This window comes from Paroedura picta, chromosome 14 (genome assembly GCF_049243985.1).
Source record: "Paroedura picta isolate Pp20150507F chromosome 14, Ppicta_v3.0, whole genome shotgun sequence".
NCBI classification, from domain to species: domain Eukaryota; kingdom Metazoa; phylum Chordata; class Lepidosauria; order Squamata; family Gekkonidae; genus Paroedura; species Paroedura picta.
The window spans coordinates 35,930,311-35,946,514 of NC_135382.1; the positions used below are offsets into that span (position 1 = coordinate 35,930,311).

Sequence of the window (16,204 nt, forward strand, 5' to 3'; positions counted from 1 at the left end):
ATCCCCCATGCCCAATGCATACGAAATTTGGGGATGCTAGGATGAACAAAACCTCTTCGCTCCAGCAAACACTGCAAATCTTCTGAATTAACCATTCTAAAATTATTGGTGCATGGACTCTATGCTGTTGGGTGACCAAAGGACACGTTTTCTGGGCAATCCTGCGAACACCTGCTAGGTTTTAACTACGAAGTATAAAGCTGGGGGAGGGGGGGGATGCACACAAGCCAACCTCAGTTTATTTGCTATGGGCTTTAAGAGATCTCTGAACCTGGGTGCATTGCGGGTTGGTTCCGAATGAACCTGTTTTCAGATTCTAGAGCAATTGCGGAATTGCATTCTATCCTTCCCAGGCCCCTCCCCTCCTCAAATCACGCCTGCCCCAGGCTCCTCCTCCAAAACAGCCAAGTGTTTCCCAGACTAGAACTGGCAAGAGGATCAGAGTCAAGTTGGGTTGTGGGGAATGAAGCCTGAAACAGATAAAGCTGTTCCTTCAATGGGCCTGGCTAAACAATACCCTTGCTTGCATCCTGTTTAAATGCAATCGCCCAGGGTCTGAGGGATATCAATTGAGTGAGGATACACTGCTCGTAAAATCAGGCAAATGGCTGCATTCAGTAATTGGAATCGCTCCCCCCCCCCCCGTTCCCCGCAAACACACAGACACTTTAATGATCATCATCAACATTTTCATAACTGCAAAGGGTTCTTTTCATAAAGGCTTCCAGACACTAAACACATTAATGAACCATGAAATAACGGTTTTATTCGTGATACATTAAGCGGCACCATAATATGGTGGTCGTCACAACGCTAGATGCTCTGTCCCCACCCCCACCTTTCCAAGTGCGTATCAAAAATATCTCGGCTAATAGTAAATAATGAGAATGATGCTGCGGTTTTGATTTCTATCCACACCTGAATAGTAAAAATATGACAAAATCTTCGTGAAAGTTGGTTAACTTGCATTAACCTCGCAGGCAGAGTTTTCCCAGCAAAATGAGAAGAATGGTGTATTATTAACGGCCAGTTTGGTTGTAGTGGTTAGGAGTGCCGACTTCTAACCTGGTGAGCCGGGTTTGATTCCCCGTCCAGTTTACTACTCACACCTGGGGGGGGGGCACCTAACCAGGGTTGGCCTGGAGGTTGGCCACCTAACCAAGATGGTCTCTGTCACCAGTTGCCTCACCAACCCCAAAGACCAAATTTCATCTATGATTTTGAAGTCGTAAAAGGCACAGGTTTTTTTTTAATTACCCTAAAATCAAACCTGTGTGAATATAGGAGGGGAAAAAACTGGTCCCCGCCTCCCTCTCAAAAGTGCATTTTTTTAAAGACCCGGAGGTAATTCTTTTTTTAAATAATAAAAGAAAAGAAGGAGGGGGGGGGGCAAGTAAACGCAGGCTGAAAAGAGGCAATTATTTTACCGTCTGTTCCTTCGATATCAGAAAGGGAATTTCGAAATTCATCAAAGCTAACCTTCTGTTATGTACAACAGGCTGAGCTGAAAAGAATGTTAACAAGTTCAATTTTCATTCAATCAGCCCCAGTGCTCTCTGAAATGTTTCATTGCTGGGAAGAAATAAAAATAATCTATATGGTAATTATTAGGATGAATTCCCCAGTAACTTTCTGCTACATGAAAGGTCAGTTCTATTCAAGATATTTTATCAGTCCCTCGCACATACTCCTGTCCTGTCATTTTAAATCTGAACAGCATTTTATTTTCCCATTTACAGCTACCTGCAGAATTAAGTACTTAAGCCAAATAAGGAAAGAGAGAGAGAGAAAGAGAAAGAGAGAGAGAGAGAGAGAATGTTGAATGCTAGCAAAGGCTATAATAGCACAGAGATAAATCGTACAGCTGCTCCTTTCTCAAACCTCTGGGGCTACAGATTTTTCTTCTCCTGGTGCACTGTGGGTATTCAAAACTTGTTCAACATGATTTCATTTCATTTCAGGCAGTGCCTGAGAAAACTAAATTACAGAATCAATCATACAGAAGGTCAGAGTGAGACTTCATTACAAGTATTGCATGCTTGCATGAATATCTTTCATTTATGACTGACCCAATATGTCACAATAGCTGTCTAGTAAAAATAATCCACTTTCTGGAATTGATGTACTACTGATGTCAGCTGCACTCAGCCGGCCGGGCAGATTATAGAGAGATGTTTAAAGAGGGGAGTGAGGGAAGGAGGGAGGGAGGGAGGGAGAGGGGAGAAAGAGAGAGAGAAGAAGAAGAAAAAAAAGACGGAACCCCATCGAGCGCTGAGTCGCAGCTCGATAGAATTGCCGTCTTTTGTAGATTAAAATAATTTCTCGGGCGATCATCTAAACAGTCAACTGTGCTTCAGTCTGTAATGACTTTGCATGTGGCAATTGATTTCCATCTGGTTGTGGATCCACCCTGCACCTTAAATCTCGGGTGCTTTCTGATTTCAGACTCAAATTCCTTCTGTTTTCCTTCCAGGAACACATGCACAAATGTCAACTTAAGCACACACCCACACACAATTAGCATATTGTTGAAATCCAAATGCAAATAAAGCTGCCCTCTTTCTTTCTTTCTTTCTTTCTTTCTTTCTTTCTTTCTTTCTTTCTTTCTTTCTTTCTTTCTTTCTTTCTTCCTTCCTTCCTTCCTTCCTTCCTTCCTTCCTTCCTTCCTTCCTTCCTTCCTTCCCTCCCTCCCTCCCTCCCTCCCTCCTTCCATTCTTCCTTCCTTCCTTCCTTCCTTCCTTCCTTCCTTCCTTCCTTCCTTCCTTCCTTTCGGAAGTAGGAAGGGGAAGCCCAATTGGACCACTGTGTACTTAAAACCAAGATAAATCTGTTTTGTCTCCCCATCAATAATAATGAAGCTAATTAACAATGTGACAAATTGTCACTCTTCCTTTAAGCAAAAGCACTACAGAGGCTGAGGGGTACAGAACCCAACCCCATCCATCAACGGCACCCTTCTTTTTCGGAACTGGAAAGGAGCATTGTTAATCCATCAGCTCAGTCATTTTTAATAACGGCTCGGCTTGTACTTTAGAATGAGCTGAGGGGGGAAATGTAGCTCTCTCAAGTCAGAAATGGAATGCAGAGTCTTATTTATTATTCCAGTGGTCTTCCTACAGCAAATCTAAGAGAAGCCTGTGAAAAAAAAAAGTACCATTATGTGGCTGGCCAACTCTGCACCCAAGAGGGAACCGTAGGGGAACCTTCATGCAACCTATTTTTACCCATGGCCTCTGGCGATTTTGCATTCACGTTTATAGGTGAACATGTCAGGAGCAGCTCAGAACAAAGCCAGAGACATACTACTGTATTAATCATAGCTCTGCCCTGGTACATTTCATTGCTCCGGTATTTGTGCTTGAAAATTTCATGACATTTCTTCGGTGTGAAATTCGAATGGACATTTCGACAGACACGGCCTACAGAACCAATTAAAATGGTCATCATTTGGAGGGGAAGCTACCCAACACGGTGGCGCTTCAGAGTGGTGTATCTGCCTGAGATCTTTGTTTTTTAAGAGTTATCTTTTCCGCAGTGGTTTTCTTTAAGGAAACCATTCCTAGCCTCTTTAAATATCTAGCAGGTGTCCATCAATACCGATTAGTAAGTTGCCAACACAGGTAGAATAAATGCCGACAAGCTGAACGCGGCTAGATAAAGACATTGTTCTACGAGGGTAGATGGAGAGTGTGATTATTTTACAGCCCTGTATTTGGTTCTTGCGGATACAGTAAGCCCAATTGACCATGAAATGAAATTTCATAGTTAAAATGCCTTTTTTACATATTCTTTTACTGTGGCAATAATTTTTTTTATGGCTTTCAGGTACAGTAATTCACGAAATATACAATGTAAAGGTGGATACTGTTATTAATAAATAATCGCCAGGTTAATAAAGTGGACATTTTCGATGAATAATGTCTGATATTTCCTATTCCTCATTGTCGGGACTAAAATTATATATTCAGAATGGGACAATCTGGGAGAGGAACGAGGAACTGGAGGGAGAATTCTGGGAAACAATTTCACATAGATATTCCTTCAGTATCTCTCCCAACCCAGGACAATATATATGGGCATTTATAGTTTCCTTAAATAGAGCTGTCAATTTCCCACCCCCACTTCTGTAGCCCGTGAGAGAAATATAATGTATAAACAAAGCTGCCTAGAAACTAGGTGATGTCACTTTTGTCAGCCTGCTCTAGGAATCACTGGAAATTCTATGGTTTTATTATAGAGTTCCCAGCAATTCCTAGAAAGGTGTGACATCACTTCTGCATTTTCCTTGCAAGTGATGCCACACGTTGCCTGATGGAACCCCCACAGCCTCCTGACTCTCACTGATTGCTGGCTACTCTACTTAAAGCTGATTTGGATGCACAAGAGAAAACGAGAGAGAGAGAGAGACAGAGACAGAGAGAAGCCTAGGAAGTGTTTTTAGGAATCTTACATTATGAGGCTATGAAGGAGAGAGAAGCTCTGCAAAACAAACAAGGATGTCTGGCAGTGAACTTTATTCTGGAAGTCCACGTTCGTCATCCACAGGAGATGCTGCCCTGAGGGCCCCAATTCTAAACATGTATTGAAGAAATTAGTCGAGCAGGGAGCCCTGTGCATTTCCCAACGCCATGCAACCACAAGCATTTTTCTGGAGGTGCAAAGTTGAGTGAAATTGTCTTAACGAAGCCCTGCGGAAGCAGCACATGGGTCTTCGATGTGAAATCCCCAAGAAAGGTTGCACATAAAAAAAAAAAATCTGAATCATGTGGGCGGTGGAAAGCAAAACAAACAAACATATAATATGATACTTTCCCCAACTGTAGCGATAAAAAAAAAGCCAATAAAGAGAGCCTGAAACATAAATTATGTATAAAGCAAATCACAGAACAGAAGGAGACCAGTAAAAAGACTTGAAAGGAAACAGAAACTCCCAAGTAGGAATAAAGATATTTCAGCAGGGTGCCTCAAAGGTAATAAAGTAGATAGCAGGTGACCCACAAGTGGGAGGTGCCAACACCCAAAACGCCCAGCCTCTAGTCTCCAGGTGCCTCATCTCTGAAGAGACCAGAGAGCAGGATTCAGAAGGCAAATCTTCACTGGTGGATCGGATAGCATGGGAGTAGAAAATCCTTCAGGTACCCTGGCTCTGATCTGTCCTTTCCTGACACCTCAAGAAAACCTCTCCAACCTTCATTTGTTATCACGGTTTTTCGACTTTCATTGAAGCAAGGTTATCTTGTTGACTGACATCCAAAGCCGTCCCAATATGCCTAACGTTAGGCGTGGATGGCCCATCTTTCCTATAGAATCGCCGAGGGTCGGACACGACTGAACGGGTGACATCATCGTCATCATTTGATATTTTCCGGATACATTGGGGCTCCCTTGAAATTCGGAAAAACTCTTTCAACAGCAAAAAATGGACCCCTGCGTGCTTTGGAGTTGTCCATTTATTTATTTATTTCTGAGATGTATAGAGAAGAAGAAGAGTTGGTTTTTATATCCCGCTTTTCACTGGCCAAAGGAATCTCAAAGAGGCTTGTGGAGGTCAGTGTGGCTCTGTCAGGACTGTTCGGTCAGAAGGAACAACTTTATCAGGGCTGTGTCGAGCCCAAGGTCACCCAGCCGGCTGCATGTGGAGGAGCAGGGAACTAAACCCAGCTCTCCAGGTTAGAAGCCGCTGCTCTTAACCACTACACCAAGCTGACTCTCTCAAACAATCCAGCTCGTGCCCCAATATTGCAGGCCCCAATGACGTTTCAATGAACATCAAAGTAACTGAGGAATACGAGATGTCACAATATTGCAGACTTATGATATACATCACACTATGCAACAGCCATTGGCCCAGTAAACTAGCCAGTTTTTGGCAATCTGAGTGTTGAGAACTCTCCATATGCCCACGAGTCACATCATTTGGCAATCCCAATCGGACCAGTTTGCCGGGGCGGTTGGAGGTTGAAATGTGAACAGTTAATCAGTACAGAGACGAATGTTCAATCGTTGTTGACGTTGTTGTTATTGTTGATTGATACAGTTACTGAACTTATGTTCTGTCTGTCGTACTGTTTTTCAAGTTCCCTGTGAACCGGCCTGAGCCACAAGGGAAGGCAGCATAAACATTTAATTAATAGACAGATGATCGATGGATGGATGGAGGGAGGGAGGGATATATGGATAGAGGAAAGGAGGGAGGGAGGGATAGATGGATAGAGGGAGGGAGGGAGGGAGGGATGATAGACGGATGATAGATGATGATGATAGACAAACAGACAGATAGTAGGCTAAACATAGCATCAAAGCAAGCCCTGGTTTTTATCAGTTAACAGTACTATCACTGACCACCAACTTTAATGAACTTAGAATGGAATAACTCTGCTTGAAGAAGTTTAGGAAGTTGTTTTATATATGGAAAGAAGCTATGAAATTCCACTGTGTATACGTTATAGTGGGGAAGGAAAGCAACCCAGTACAGCCCGATCTTGTCAGATCTCAGAAGCTAAGCAGGATCAGTACTTGGACAGGAGACCAACCAAAGAAGACTCTGCAGAAGAAGGCATTGGCAAGCCAATTCTACTTCTCACTTGTCTCGAAAGCCTCTTGCTGGAGTCATCTTAAATTGAAAGCATTGACATGCCTACATGGAGACTATATTACCAGTTTGCCCTACATATTACCCTACTATTGTTTTTTCCGACTGATCAAACACCATTGTTTGTCATTTACAGCCACATTCAGTACCATGCCTAACACCCTAAGCACATTCAGGTTCTGGCAGTCCAAATCATTTGACGTCTGCTTGTACTGATCATATCAACCCACACTGCGCTTATTAAACATCTCTTTGTATGGACTGTTATCGATTTACACCATGTAATTAGGTTGGAGTCTCAGAGAGAAACTCAGTCTATAAATACCGTAAAGAGAAATAAATAAAAGACTCCACTGTAGGAAGACACTTCTGTGGGGGGGGGGGGGAAGAGAACAGTTCCTACCATATGCAACCCACTGCTTTGGATGACGCCATCTTGTTCTACAAGGTTTCGAGATATCGTGATGGAAGGAAGATCCAAGCTCTGCGGTGGAAACTGGGGTGTGAATTCATTCCCCTGCATGGCCAACTGGTCACTAAGGCCTTGGAAAGGTAGCAGTATGTCTGCCATTGCTAGATTGGTGGAGTCCAACTCAGGAGGTGGCGTTATGGGTGGAATCTCAAACTCTTCATCTCCAAGACTTGGGGTATGGAATGTTTGCTAAAGGGGAAGAGAGAGAGAGAGAGAGAAAGAGAGAAAGAAATAAAACCAACTTTACTGCATTGATGCCCTACTGAATAGACCGGTATGCATAATCAAAGGGACTCTTTATATCCTGTATGATTTCACTCGCAAACAATATTTTTTTTGGTACATCACAAGTGTAGCAAGATTTGCAGATGCCCAACTTTATGGATCCTTCAGATTAAAGATTTAAGTCTCATTATCATATGGCTTTAATGGTGTATCAGTATTAACTGTTTTTTAATGCACTCTTAATTAGCAACATCTGTCTTTGTTGTTAGAGTGAACATCAGCTACATTGGAGTTTTGGGGCTTTTTTTTAAATTTGGCTGTATAACAAATTGCCAGTTTATTGATATGTTAGTAAAAAAAAACAACACAAAGAGTCTACACATTATTCTGGTGCTTTAATAAACCGCTGACGATTTCAGTAGCACACACACACACAACGTTAATCTGGCAGTGAATACTTCAAAACTCTTTTACAATCCATAAATGTGAAATATTAGAATCTGGTTTCTAACTTTCCTCTGACTCCTCCTAGGAAGCATAATGGACTTTTGATACGAAGGGGGTTGTTAGGAAGCCAGGTATTTATAGGGCAATGGGTCATTATAGAAGGTTTATTGTTGGGGCCAGGAGGAGCATGTGTGCGAACGGCAGATTTGTGAAGAAATATCCTGCCAAAACACTTTGACCAAAGAGGCTGTTATTTCTAGATACATACAGGGTTTCTACATGTAAGTTCTAAGATATTTCAGGAAGGAAGGAAGGAAGGAAGATCTTAGTCATCAACTCTTGATATGTAAACGGGGTCATAACATGGGTAGGAGACCACCAAGCAATTCTGGGGTTGCCGTGCAAGATGCAGACAATGACAAGCCGCCTCTGAACATTTAGAATCATAGAATCATAGAATTGGAAGAGACCATACAGACAAGCTAGTCCACTCCCTGCTCAATGCAGGGTCAGCCTAAAGCATCCAGAATAAATATCTGTCCACTTACTTCCAGTGAGGGGAAGCTCACCACCTCTTCAGGCGGCCGATTCCACTGGCAAACTACTCTGGCTGTGAAAATTTGTCCCTGATATCCAGCCAATACCGTTCTACACGTAGTTTAAACCCATGACAGTGGTTCCTATCCTCTGCTGCTTCCCTGCTCTCCTCCAAGCGACATTTCAAAGACTTCAAGAGAACAATCATGTCCCTCCACAAGCTCTTCTCCAGGCTGAACCTTCCCCAGTCCCTGAACCTTTCCACATAGGGGTTGGTCCCCAGGCCCCAGATCATCCTTCTCTCCTTTGCACCCTCTCCATTTTGCCCACGTCCATGTCCGATCTCTTCCCTTGAAACCCTACAGTGTGGAACCTTCTACCATCACCACCACCCACAAGCAAGGGATTGTCTCTGGCATACCTACAGGCCTACAGACATAGCTTGGTTCGTACGCAACATCTACATAACAAAGAAGCAGCATCCTGACAGACCCTTCAGGCTTCATTGCTTCCCTCCTGCCTGTTTCGTGGGGCTGTTCTTGTGCTCATGCTTGGGTTTTAATGGTTTGTTGTGACAGTTTTTGATGTCGTTTCATTGTGCATGTTTTCTTTTGCAAGCCACCTACAGCAGGCTCTGCGGAAACGGGGCACACGAATTGTCTCAACGCAGGAACACAGTTAGACAGCACAGCAAGGGAGGATTTCATGAAAGCCCACAGTTTGCTGTTGCCCCTGGATCGCTGCACCATGGTTTGTACCATCCCTGCAACCAAGATGGCAAGCAATGGATTGAAAATTTGGGAAGGGAAAGAGTGCAAGCCATTAATTGTCAGCTCAGTGACCGTGGCAAAGTATGGTTTACTATGGAAGTGAAAAGTATTCAGAGAGGCGCCATGGCTCTGTGGTAGAGCATCTGTTTGGTACACAGAAGGTCCCAAGTCCAATGAGAGACTTCCACAGAAGACCATAAGAAATTGACCCCAGCCTTTTCAGCCCTGGCTCCTGCCTGGTAGAAGAGTCTAGAGCAGGGGTAGTCAAACTGTGGAAGAAGAAGAAGAAGAAGAAGAAGAAGAAGAAGAAGAAGAAGAAGAAGAAGAAGAAGAAGAAGAAGAAGAAGAAGAAGAAGAAGAAGAAGAAGAAGAAGAAGAGTTGGTTCTTATATGCCGCTTTTCTCTACCCAAAGGAGTCTCAAGCGGCTTACAATCGCCTTCCCTTCCTCTCCCCACCACAGCCACCCTGTGAGGGAGATGAGGCTGAGAGAGCCCTGAGATTACTGAAGAAGAAGAAGAGTTGAGAAAAGTGGTTCTTTCTCAGGTAGAGAAAAGTGGTTCTTATAAGCCACTTTTCTCTACCTGAAGGAGTCTTAAAGCGGCTTACAGTCGCCTTCACATTCCTCTCCCCACAACAGACACCCTGTGGGGTGGGTGAGGCTGAGAGAGTCCAGATATTACTGAAGAAGAAGAAGAGTTGGTTCTTATATGCCGCTTTTCTCTACCTGAAGGAGGCTCAAAGCGGCTTACAGTCGCCTTCCCATTCCTCTCCCCACAACAGACACCCTGTGGGGTGGGTGAGGCTGAGAGAGCCCTGATATCACTGCCCGGTCAGAACAGTTTTATCAGAGCCATGGCAAGCCCAAGGTCACCCAGCTGGCTGCATGTGGGGGAGTGCAGAATCGAACCCGGCATGCCAGATTAGAAGTCCGCGGTCCTGACCCCTACACCAAACTGGCTCACATGCTCACAAACCCCCACAGAGGGGCACTTCCTTCCTGGGGAAAGTTCCAAGTGCCCCAACACCAAAGGATAGCTTGGTCGTGGAGGGTGAATGGCTAATGAACATAACCCTATAGCTCCATTTGCAGTTAAGCCTGGCACTAATGCAGCCCTCTAACAGATGCAACCGCAATTTGTGAGTCATTTGCTACCCCATTACTGCTTAATGAAATCTAACATATCACATTAACAATATGGATAAACACTCCTTCCTGATACGTGGCATTTGGCTGTTTTCATTACCACAGTAATTAACACTTGAAATATTATTTCAATAAATATTTAAGGTGCTTCAGGAAATTGTGTGTGTGTGTGTGGGGGGGGAAGAATAAATAATTGGGTCACTGCTGTCACTACACAGAAACAAGAAAGAAAGAAAGAAAGAAAGAAAGAAAGAAAGAAAGAAAGAAAGAAAGAAAGAAAGAAAGAAAGAAAGAAAGAAAGAAAGAAAGAAAGAAAGAAAGAAAGAAAGAAAGAATAAGGAAGGAAGGAGGGAAGGAGGGAAGGAAGGAAGGAAGGAAGGAAGGAAGGAAGGAAGGAAGGAAGGAAGGAAGGAAGGAAGGAAGGAAGGAAGGAAGGAAGGAAGAAAGAAAGAAAGAAAGAATAAGGAAGGAGGGAGGGAGGGAGGGAGGGAGGGAGGAAGGAAGGAAGGAAGGAAGGAAGGAAGGAAGGAAGGAAGACCACATGCTAATTCTTTATCTTAGAGGCGCTCGTGATATGTTAATGTTACACTAACTACGATGCACAGCTTTAATTTATTGATTTGGAGGGGGAGACACAAATTTTTAGGTTGGAAAGGCCCATACTCAAGTACCCTTCTCCGTTGAAAAGGAAAGAGTCAAGTCATTGAATTTCCTTTGAAAGGCACTAAGAAAGGACCACGTTTGTTTAAGTTTAATAGCAGCCCTGAGTTGTGATTTTTAAATCTGGGGTTTTGTGGTGTTAATTCTTTTTATTTTGGCGCCTTACCTACGCTGCAAGCCTCCCTGAGTTCCGTTAGGAAGAAAGGCAGCTAATAAATGTTCCGAATAAACGGACATTAATGGCACAGTTAGATGTGTGTGGCACATGAATGCGCAAATATGAATGCGCAAATTGTACTCTAGTCCATTGCTGAAACCAAAACAACAGCACAGGTCTCATGTACGGTGGTAAAGTGGAAGCAGTAAGCAAAGAAAGGAAGGAAGGAAGGAAGGAAGGAAGGAAGGAAGGAAGGAAGGAAGGAAGGAAGGAAGGAAGGAAGGAAGGAAGAAGAAGAAAGAAAGAAAGAAAGAAAGAAAGAAAGAAAGAAAGAAAGAAAGAAAGAAAGAAAGAAAGAAAGAAAGAAAGAATCCACCAGCCTCAGATATATACAACTGAGCTGCATGATATTTCTAACGTCTTCTACAGAAGTGATATTTATCAGGTGTCTAATATCTTTTTTACAAGCATGTGGCGAAGTGTGGGGGGGGGCAGGGAGGAGGGGGATATCATGTACACCAAAGGGTGCTCTTTTTTCCCCCAATAAAAAGAGATCCAAACGCATCGAGCTGCATCTCATTCCATAATTGCTTGAAGTAATGCACAGATGTGGATAAAATGAAAGTCATCTACACCGGGTGGGGGTGCCTCTTAGCAGATTTCCATTCTGAATCACTCGACTATTCAAATTGCAGGAAAAGTGTGAAAGATATGTAATTTGACAGTGGAGAAAGGTACCGTCGTGCTCACAAGAGTTTAAGAAAAAAAACACATTTCCAAGGGTTTATCTTATCAACCACAATTCGAAGAGCTGGTGACTTTCCGTCTATTTCTCACCCTGATTTTCTTTCGGGGCAGGAGAGAGGCGACAACAGCCCTCAACGACAACAACAACAAAACCCTGTGTGTGTGTGTGTGTGTGCTTGCGTGTGTGCATGTGTGGTTAAATGCCATCTGCACCGCAATGTTCTAAACATTTGTTCCTTTTGATAAAAATGCAAATCTCGAGAGCTGTTGTATCAACATATAACAGCCAATGTCTGACACGGTGAATTATCACAGCTGGAATTAAATTGTCTTTGAACAGCTGCTGGCAAGAAGAGCTTTCATCAATGTTTGATTCAAATGGAGGAATGAAATGCTACAGAATGAAACATCATGTTGTCATTACAGATGGGGGTTTGTGTTCATTATCACAACTAACGCCGAAGTGAGTGCCAAAGCAATCTCCTCTTATCTAAGCAGTCTTGTTGGAGGGAGGGAGGGAGAGAGGGAGGGGGAGAGAGAAATGGCAGCCATTGTTTAAGGGGGGGGGGACGGACCCAATCTGTTCATAAGAATACTACGGACAACCTAACCACACTTTACTGGAACTATCCCCCCCCCCAAGTGATTGTTTTACGGCCACCGACAAGGAGCACTCTCTGCAAAAGGGGTCTGCTAGCTTTGATGTGAAATGCAAAATACAAGTCCAGCAACACTACAAAGATCGCGAGCATTTGCTTATTTATCCTCGCTAGAATCGGGGCTGTGAGTCCACAAGGTGCCACTGGACTTCCATTTTGTTCTGCCTGCGACACACTGACCCTTCTGGAAATCAGACGTGAAGCGGTCAACCCGTCTTTTTATTAACCATAGAAAGTGTCCGTCATGTTCATTTGGATGTTGCTCGCTACCCCCTAACCCAGGGGTAGTCAAACTGCGGCCCTCCAGATGTCCGTGGACTACAATTCCCAGGAGCCCCTGCCAGCGAATGCTGGCAGGGGCTTCTGGGAATTGTAGTCCATGGACATCTGGAGGGCCGCAGTTTGACTACCCCTGCCCTAACCTACCCTCCCAAATCCACAGTTAAGACATGCGCATAACAATGGACGCCAAAGGTTTCTTTGGCAAAGTGGCAGCAGCACCCAGAACTGATGTCACCATCTTCACGAAGAGAGCTTTAACTGGCTGGTGCTGGGGAAAGGGGGGGGGAGAGGAGGGCCATTCTTCGACAGCTGGCACACCCTTCTTCCTGTAACCCCAACCCCAGCCCTTTGAAGCAGGAGGCCAAATTTATCAACCCGGCTGACCCGGTCTGTCCCCATCAATTCAGATCTTGCGGCTTCTCCTTCAGCCAGCTGATTGAGCACTCCCCACTGTAAAGCAACGTCCTCATTTCCCACCCCGAAAACAAAACGCCACCACCAACTGTGCCGCTTCCCCCTTTGTTTTCCTAATGGTGTAAAGATCCCAAATTAAAAATGAAATGTTTGTCTCCGTGACCATAATTAGCGCATTAGCTCTTGATGACTGCTAACACTGTTTGCTTTAAAGATGTACACCTACTGCGTTTTCCATTTGTTTCCTTCTGGTTATATTATCATATATTCTGGTTATATCATTTGTTGCTGTTCTCCTGGACGTTTAGACAGACAGATAGCTGATAGATATGGATTTATTTCTACTTACATGCTATGAATGTAACAGGCTTACAGACAGCTAAATTGACTGACAATGGAGAGCTATCAGGTTATTTTCTCTCTCATTAAAGTCTTTATTTTGTGCTCCATAAAACACATACTGGGGGGGGGGACTGTAGCATTTCAACCATCATCTGTTGAAAGTCTAAAAAAAAATTCTCAAAGCAAAGAGCAGAATTGGAGAGCAGAAGGAGAGGTCATGCCCCCAAGACCCTTAACCCAACACCTACCTCGTTTGCAGTTAGAAATGCATGATTTGCTTCCGCCATGTTCATGTAGCTGTTATTGTTGCCAAACTGGAAGAAACAAACAAACAAAAAGGAACCGATGTTTTAATACATAAACAGCCCGTTGCAAAGGAATAGAAGGTTTTGAATATCAACAGAATGGCCATAGCAGCAGCAGCAGCATCAGGATAAATAAACCCCCAAGTGACAAGAACGGTTTCTAATATTAGTATAGCAAGAAAGTTCATGAGATCCTGGTTGAGAAAGCCTGCTCCAGAAGAACCTACTCCTATACTCATCCACAGCCCTGGAGAACCTCCTGTTACAAGGGTCTACTCCAACATAAATTGCAATTTTTTAAAAAATCTCATTTTTACTCCAAAGAAGAAGCAGAGCCCATTTTTCCTTATTTCTAGAAATACATTGTGCAGGGCATGTGCAAGTCCTCATTCTATGTAAAACGTTTGGGGGACACAATATTTTCTACAGTGAAAATTATCGCTAGCTGAAGCCCATGCGGAATGGAACGGCAACGTACGGTACAGGTGCATCTCTACCTTTGTTCCAAAGAGGTGTTGGCATTTAGTAAACTTTGGTTTCCAGGAACAGAAGTGTTGGTGCATGATGCTGCCAAGTGCAATGAGTAGCCAGAAGGATTTAGGTAAAACTGAACTCGCTCCAGCTTCCCGTGCAAGTTCAGTTCCCAGGATGAGGTTGACCTCAGCCTCAGTCGGAGTCCTGCTGTGAGTTATCGGAGACAATGCTGTCTTTGCTGGACCAATGGAAGACAACTTCCTGTGATTTACAGGGGAGGAACCAAGGCTCAATGGCAGAGCATCTGCTTTGTAGGCACAAGATCTCAGGTCCAGGACTGAAAAACCATAGTGGCAGTGACAAGATAATGCCAAAATATTGCACAGTGCCACTTAATCTTAATGCAAACTTCTTTGATGCCACGCTTGGAGAGCTCTTTGACCCAGGTCTGATAGGTCAACGAGTTGATAGGCCTGAAGAAGCTGGCAGGTACACAGACCCAGTAGCCAGGCTGCCTTTTTACTCCTGTCCGAGAATATCAGCCTCCATGCATGGCCACCCACCACCTTTGACTTCATATAGATAAGTGTGAAGTATTCCACAGCCAAATGCATTCTGCCCAATCACTGATCAAGATGAGAAGGCAGAGGTCTCAAGCCAGGGGAGCACAGAGGTGAACAGAGAAGAAAGGGAACCTACTCCTTCTGGCTGCAGGACAAAGGACACTAAGAAGGCTACAGTGCCATGGAGTTAAACCATAGCAACAGCAATTCAATGGTACCTGTAATAATCATCTAATGTACACTGAGTAGCCTTGAGCCCTGGAAAGGTGCCCTAGGTGGGCATGTCCACAGCTATGGTTCCCAACCCTATTCTGCAGGATTGTGCCCCTTCTGGGGTTTCTCAAAGCCTGATGACTGTTTCAGGGGTTTCTCAATGGTGAAAAAGCTGAAGAAGGGTGCCCTATGAAGAAGAAGTAGCAAGTCACCTTGTTAAGGTGGGGGTGTGTGTGTGGCAGGACGATCCAGCTATTGCAGACTAAATGGTCAGACAGGTTGTGCCAACAGCATGGCAGAATGGGGAAAATTTTAACCGTTCTTTCACCCTGGCACTTGGTCACCAGCCGTATGCCAAGACCAGGGCAAATTAAAGCCAGCGCTCACCCACAAATGGCCAGCCTGTCTCAGGCAAACTGCGGAGATTCAGATTTCCACAAATAAAGGAAGAAGAAGAAGAAGAAGAAGAAGAAGAAGAAGAAGAAGAAGAAGAAGAAGAAGAAGAAGAAGAAGAAGAAGAAGAGTTGGTTCTTATATGCCGCTTTTCCCTACCTGAAGGAGTCTCAAAGCGGCTTACATTCGCCTTCCCTTTCCTCTCCCCACAACAGACACCCTGTGGGGTGGGTGAGGCTGAGAGAGTGCTGATATTCCTGCTTGGTCAGAACAGTTTTATCTGCGCCGTGTCGAGCCCAAGGTCACCCAGCTGGCTGCATGTGGAGGAGGAGTGCAGAATCGAACCCGGCATGCCAGATTAAAAGTCCGCACTCCTAACCACTACACCAAACTGTCTCCCATGCAAGGGTTAAAATGTCACGAGCGCATGTCATCTCTTCAAACACCTACTCCACCCTCTGCAGTCATTTACCCACTCCCCCAAATCAAGGTTTCATGGTGACTTTTAACCCACATGCTGACTTTTAACATCCCATCTTACTACTCATTAGTTATTCAGGAGCTGCGAGGCTGACATGAGAAACTCTTTCTCGTGCCACTGAACTGAGAACAAAGTTGGATTTGCATCAGGAGCACTAATGGTTCTTAAAAGAGCTGTTCGCTCATAACCTGGCGGCAAAAACACACGCGCGCACTTAAGAAACGGGAGAACAAGACCACCGAAATTGAGCATCCATCAGCATGGACTTCTGAGCTACAAAGAGTCATTTCCCTAAAAAACATAGCTTTTAAACAAGAGCAGGTTGC

General features: G+C 44.1%; 1 protein-coding gene across 2 annotated transcripts in view; it reads right to left on the reverse strand.

Moving 5' to 3' along the window:
• Window positions 1–16,204, reverse strand: part of TOX3 (TOX high mobility group box family member 3) — a 72,905-nt gene that overhangs the window by 10,773 nt on the left and 45,928 nt on the right. Inside the window, exons 2-3 of one of the 2 annotated variants that reach the window (XM_077310135.1) lie at window positions 13,698–13,763; window positions 6,996–7,253 (exon numbers count right to left, since the gene is read on the reverse strand). In XM_077310135.1, coding sequence (XP_077166250.1) covers window positions 6,996–7,253; window positions 13,698–13,763 — 324 coding nt within the window. The remainder of the gene's footprint in view (window positions 1–6,995; window positions 7,254–13,697; window positions 13,764–16,204) is intronic. The other variant, XM_077310136.1, reaches the window with a different exon arrangement.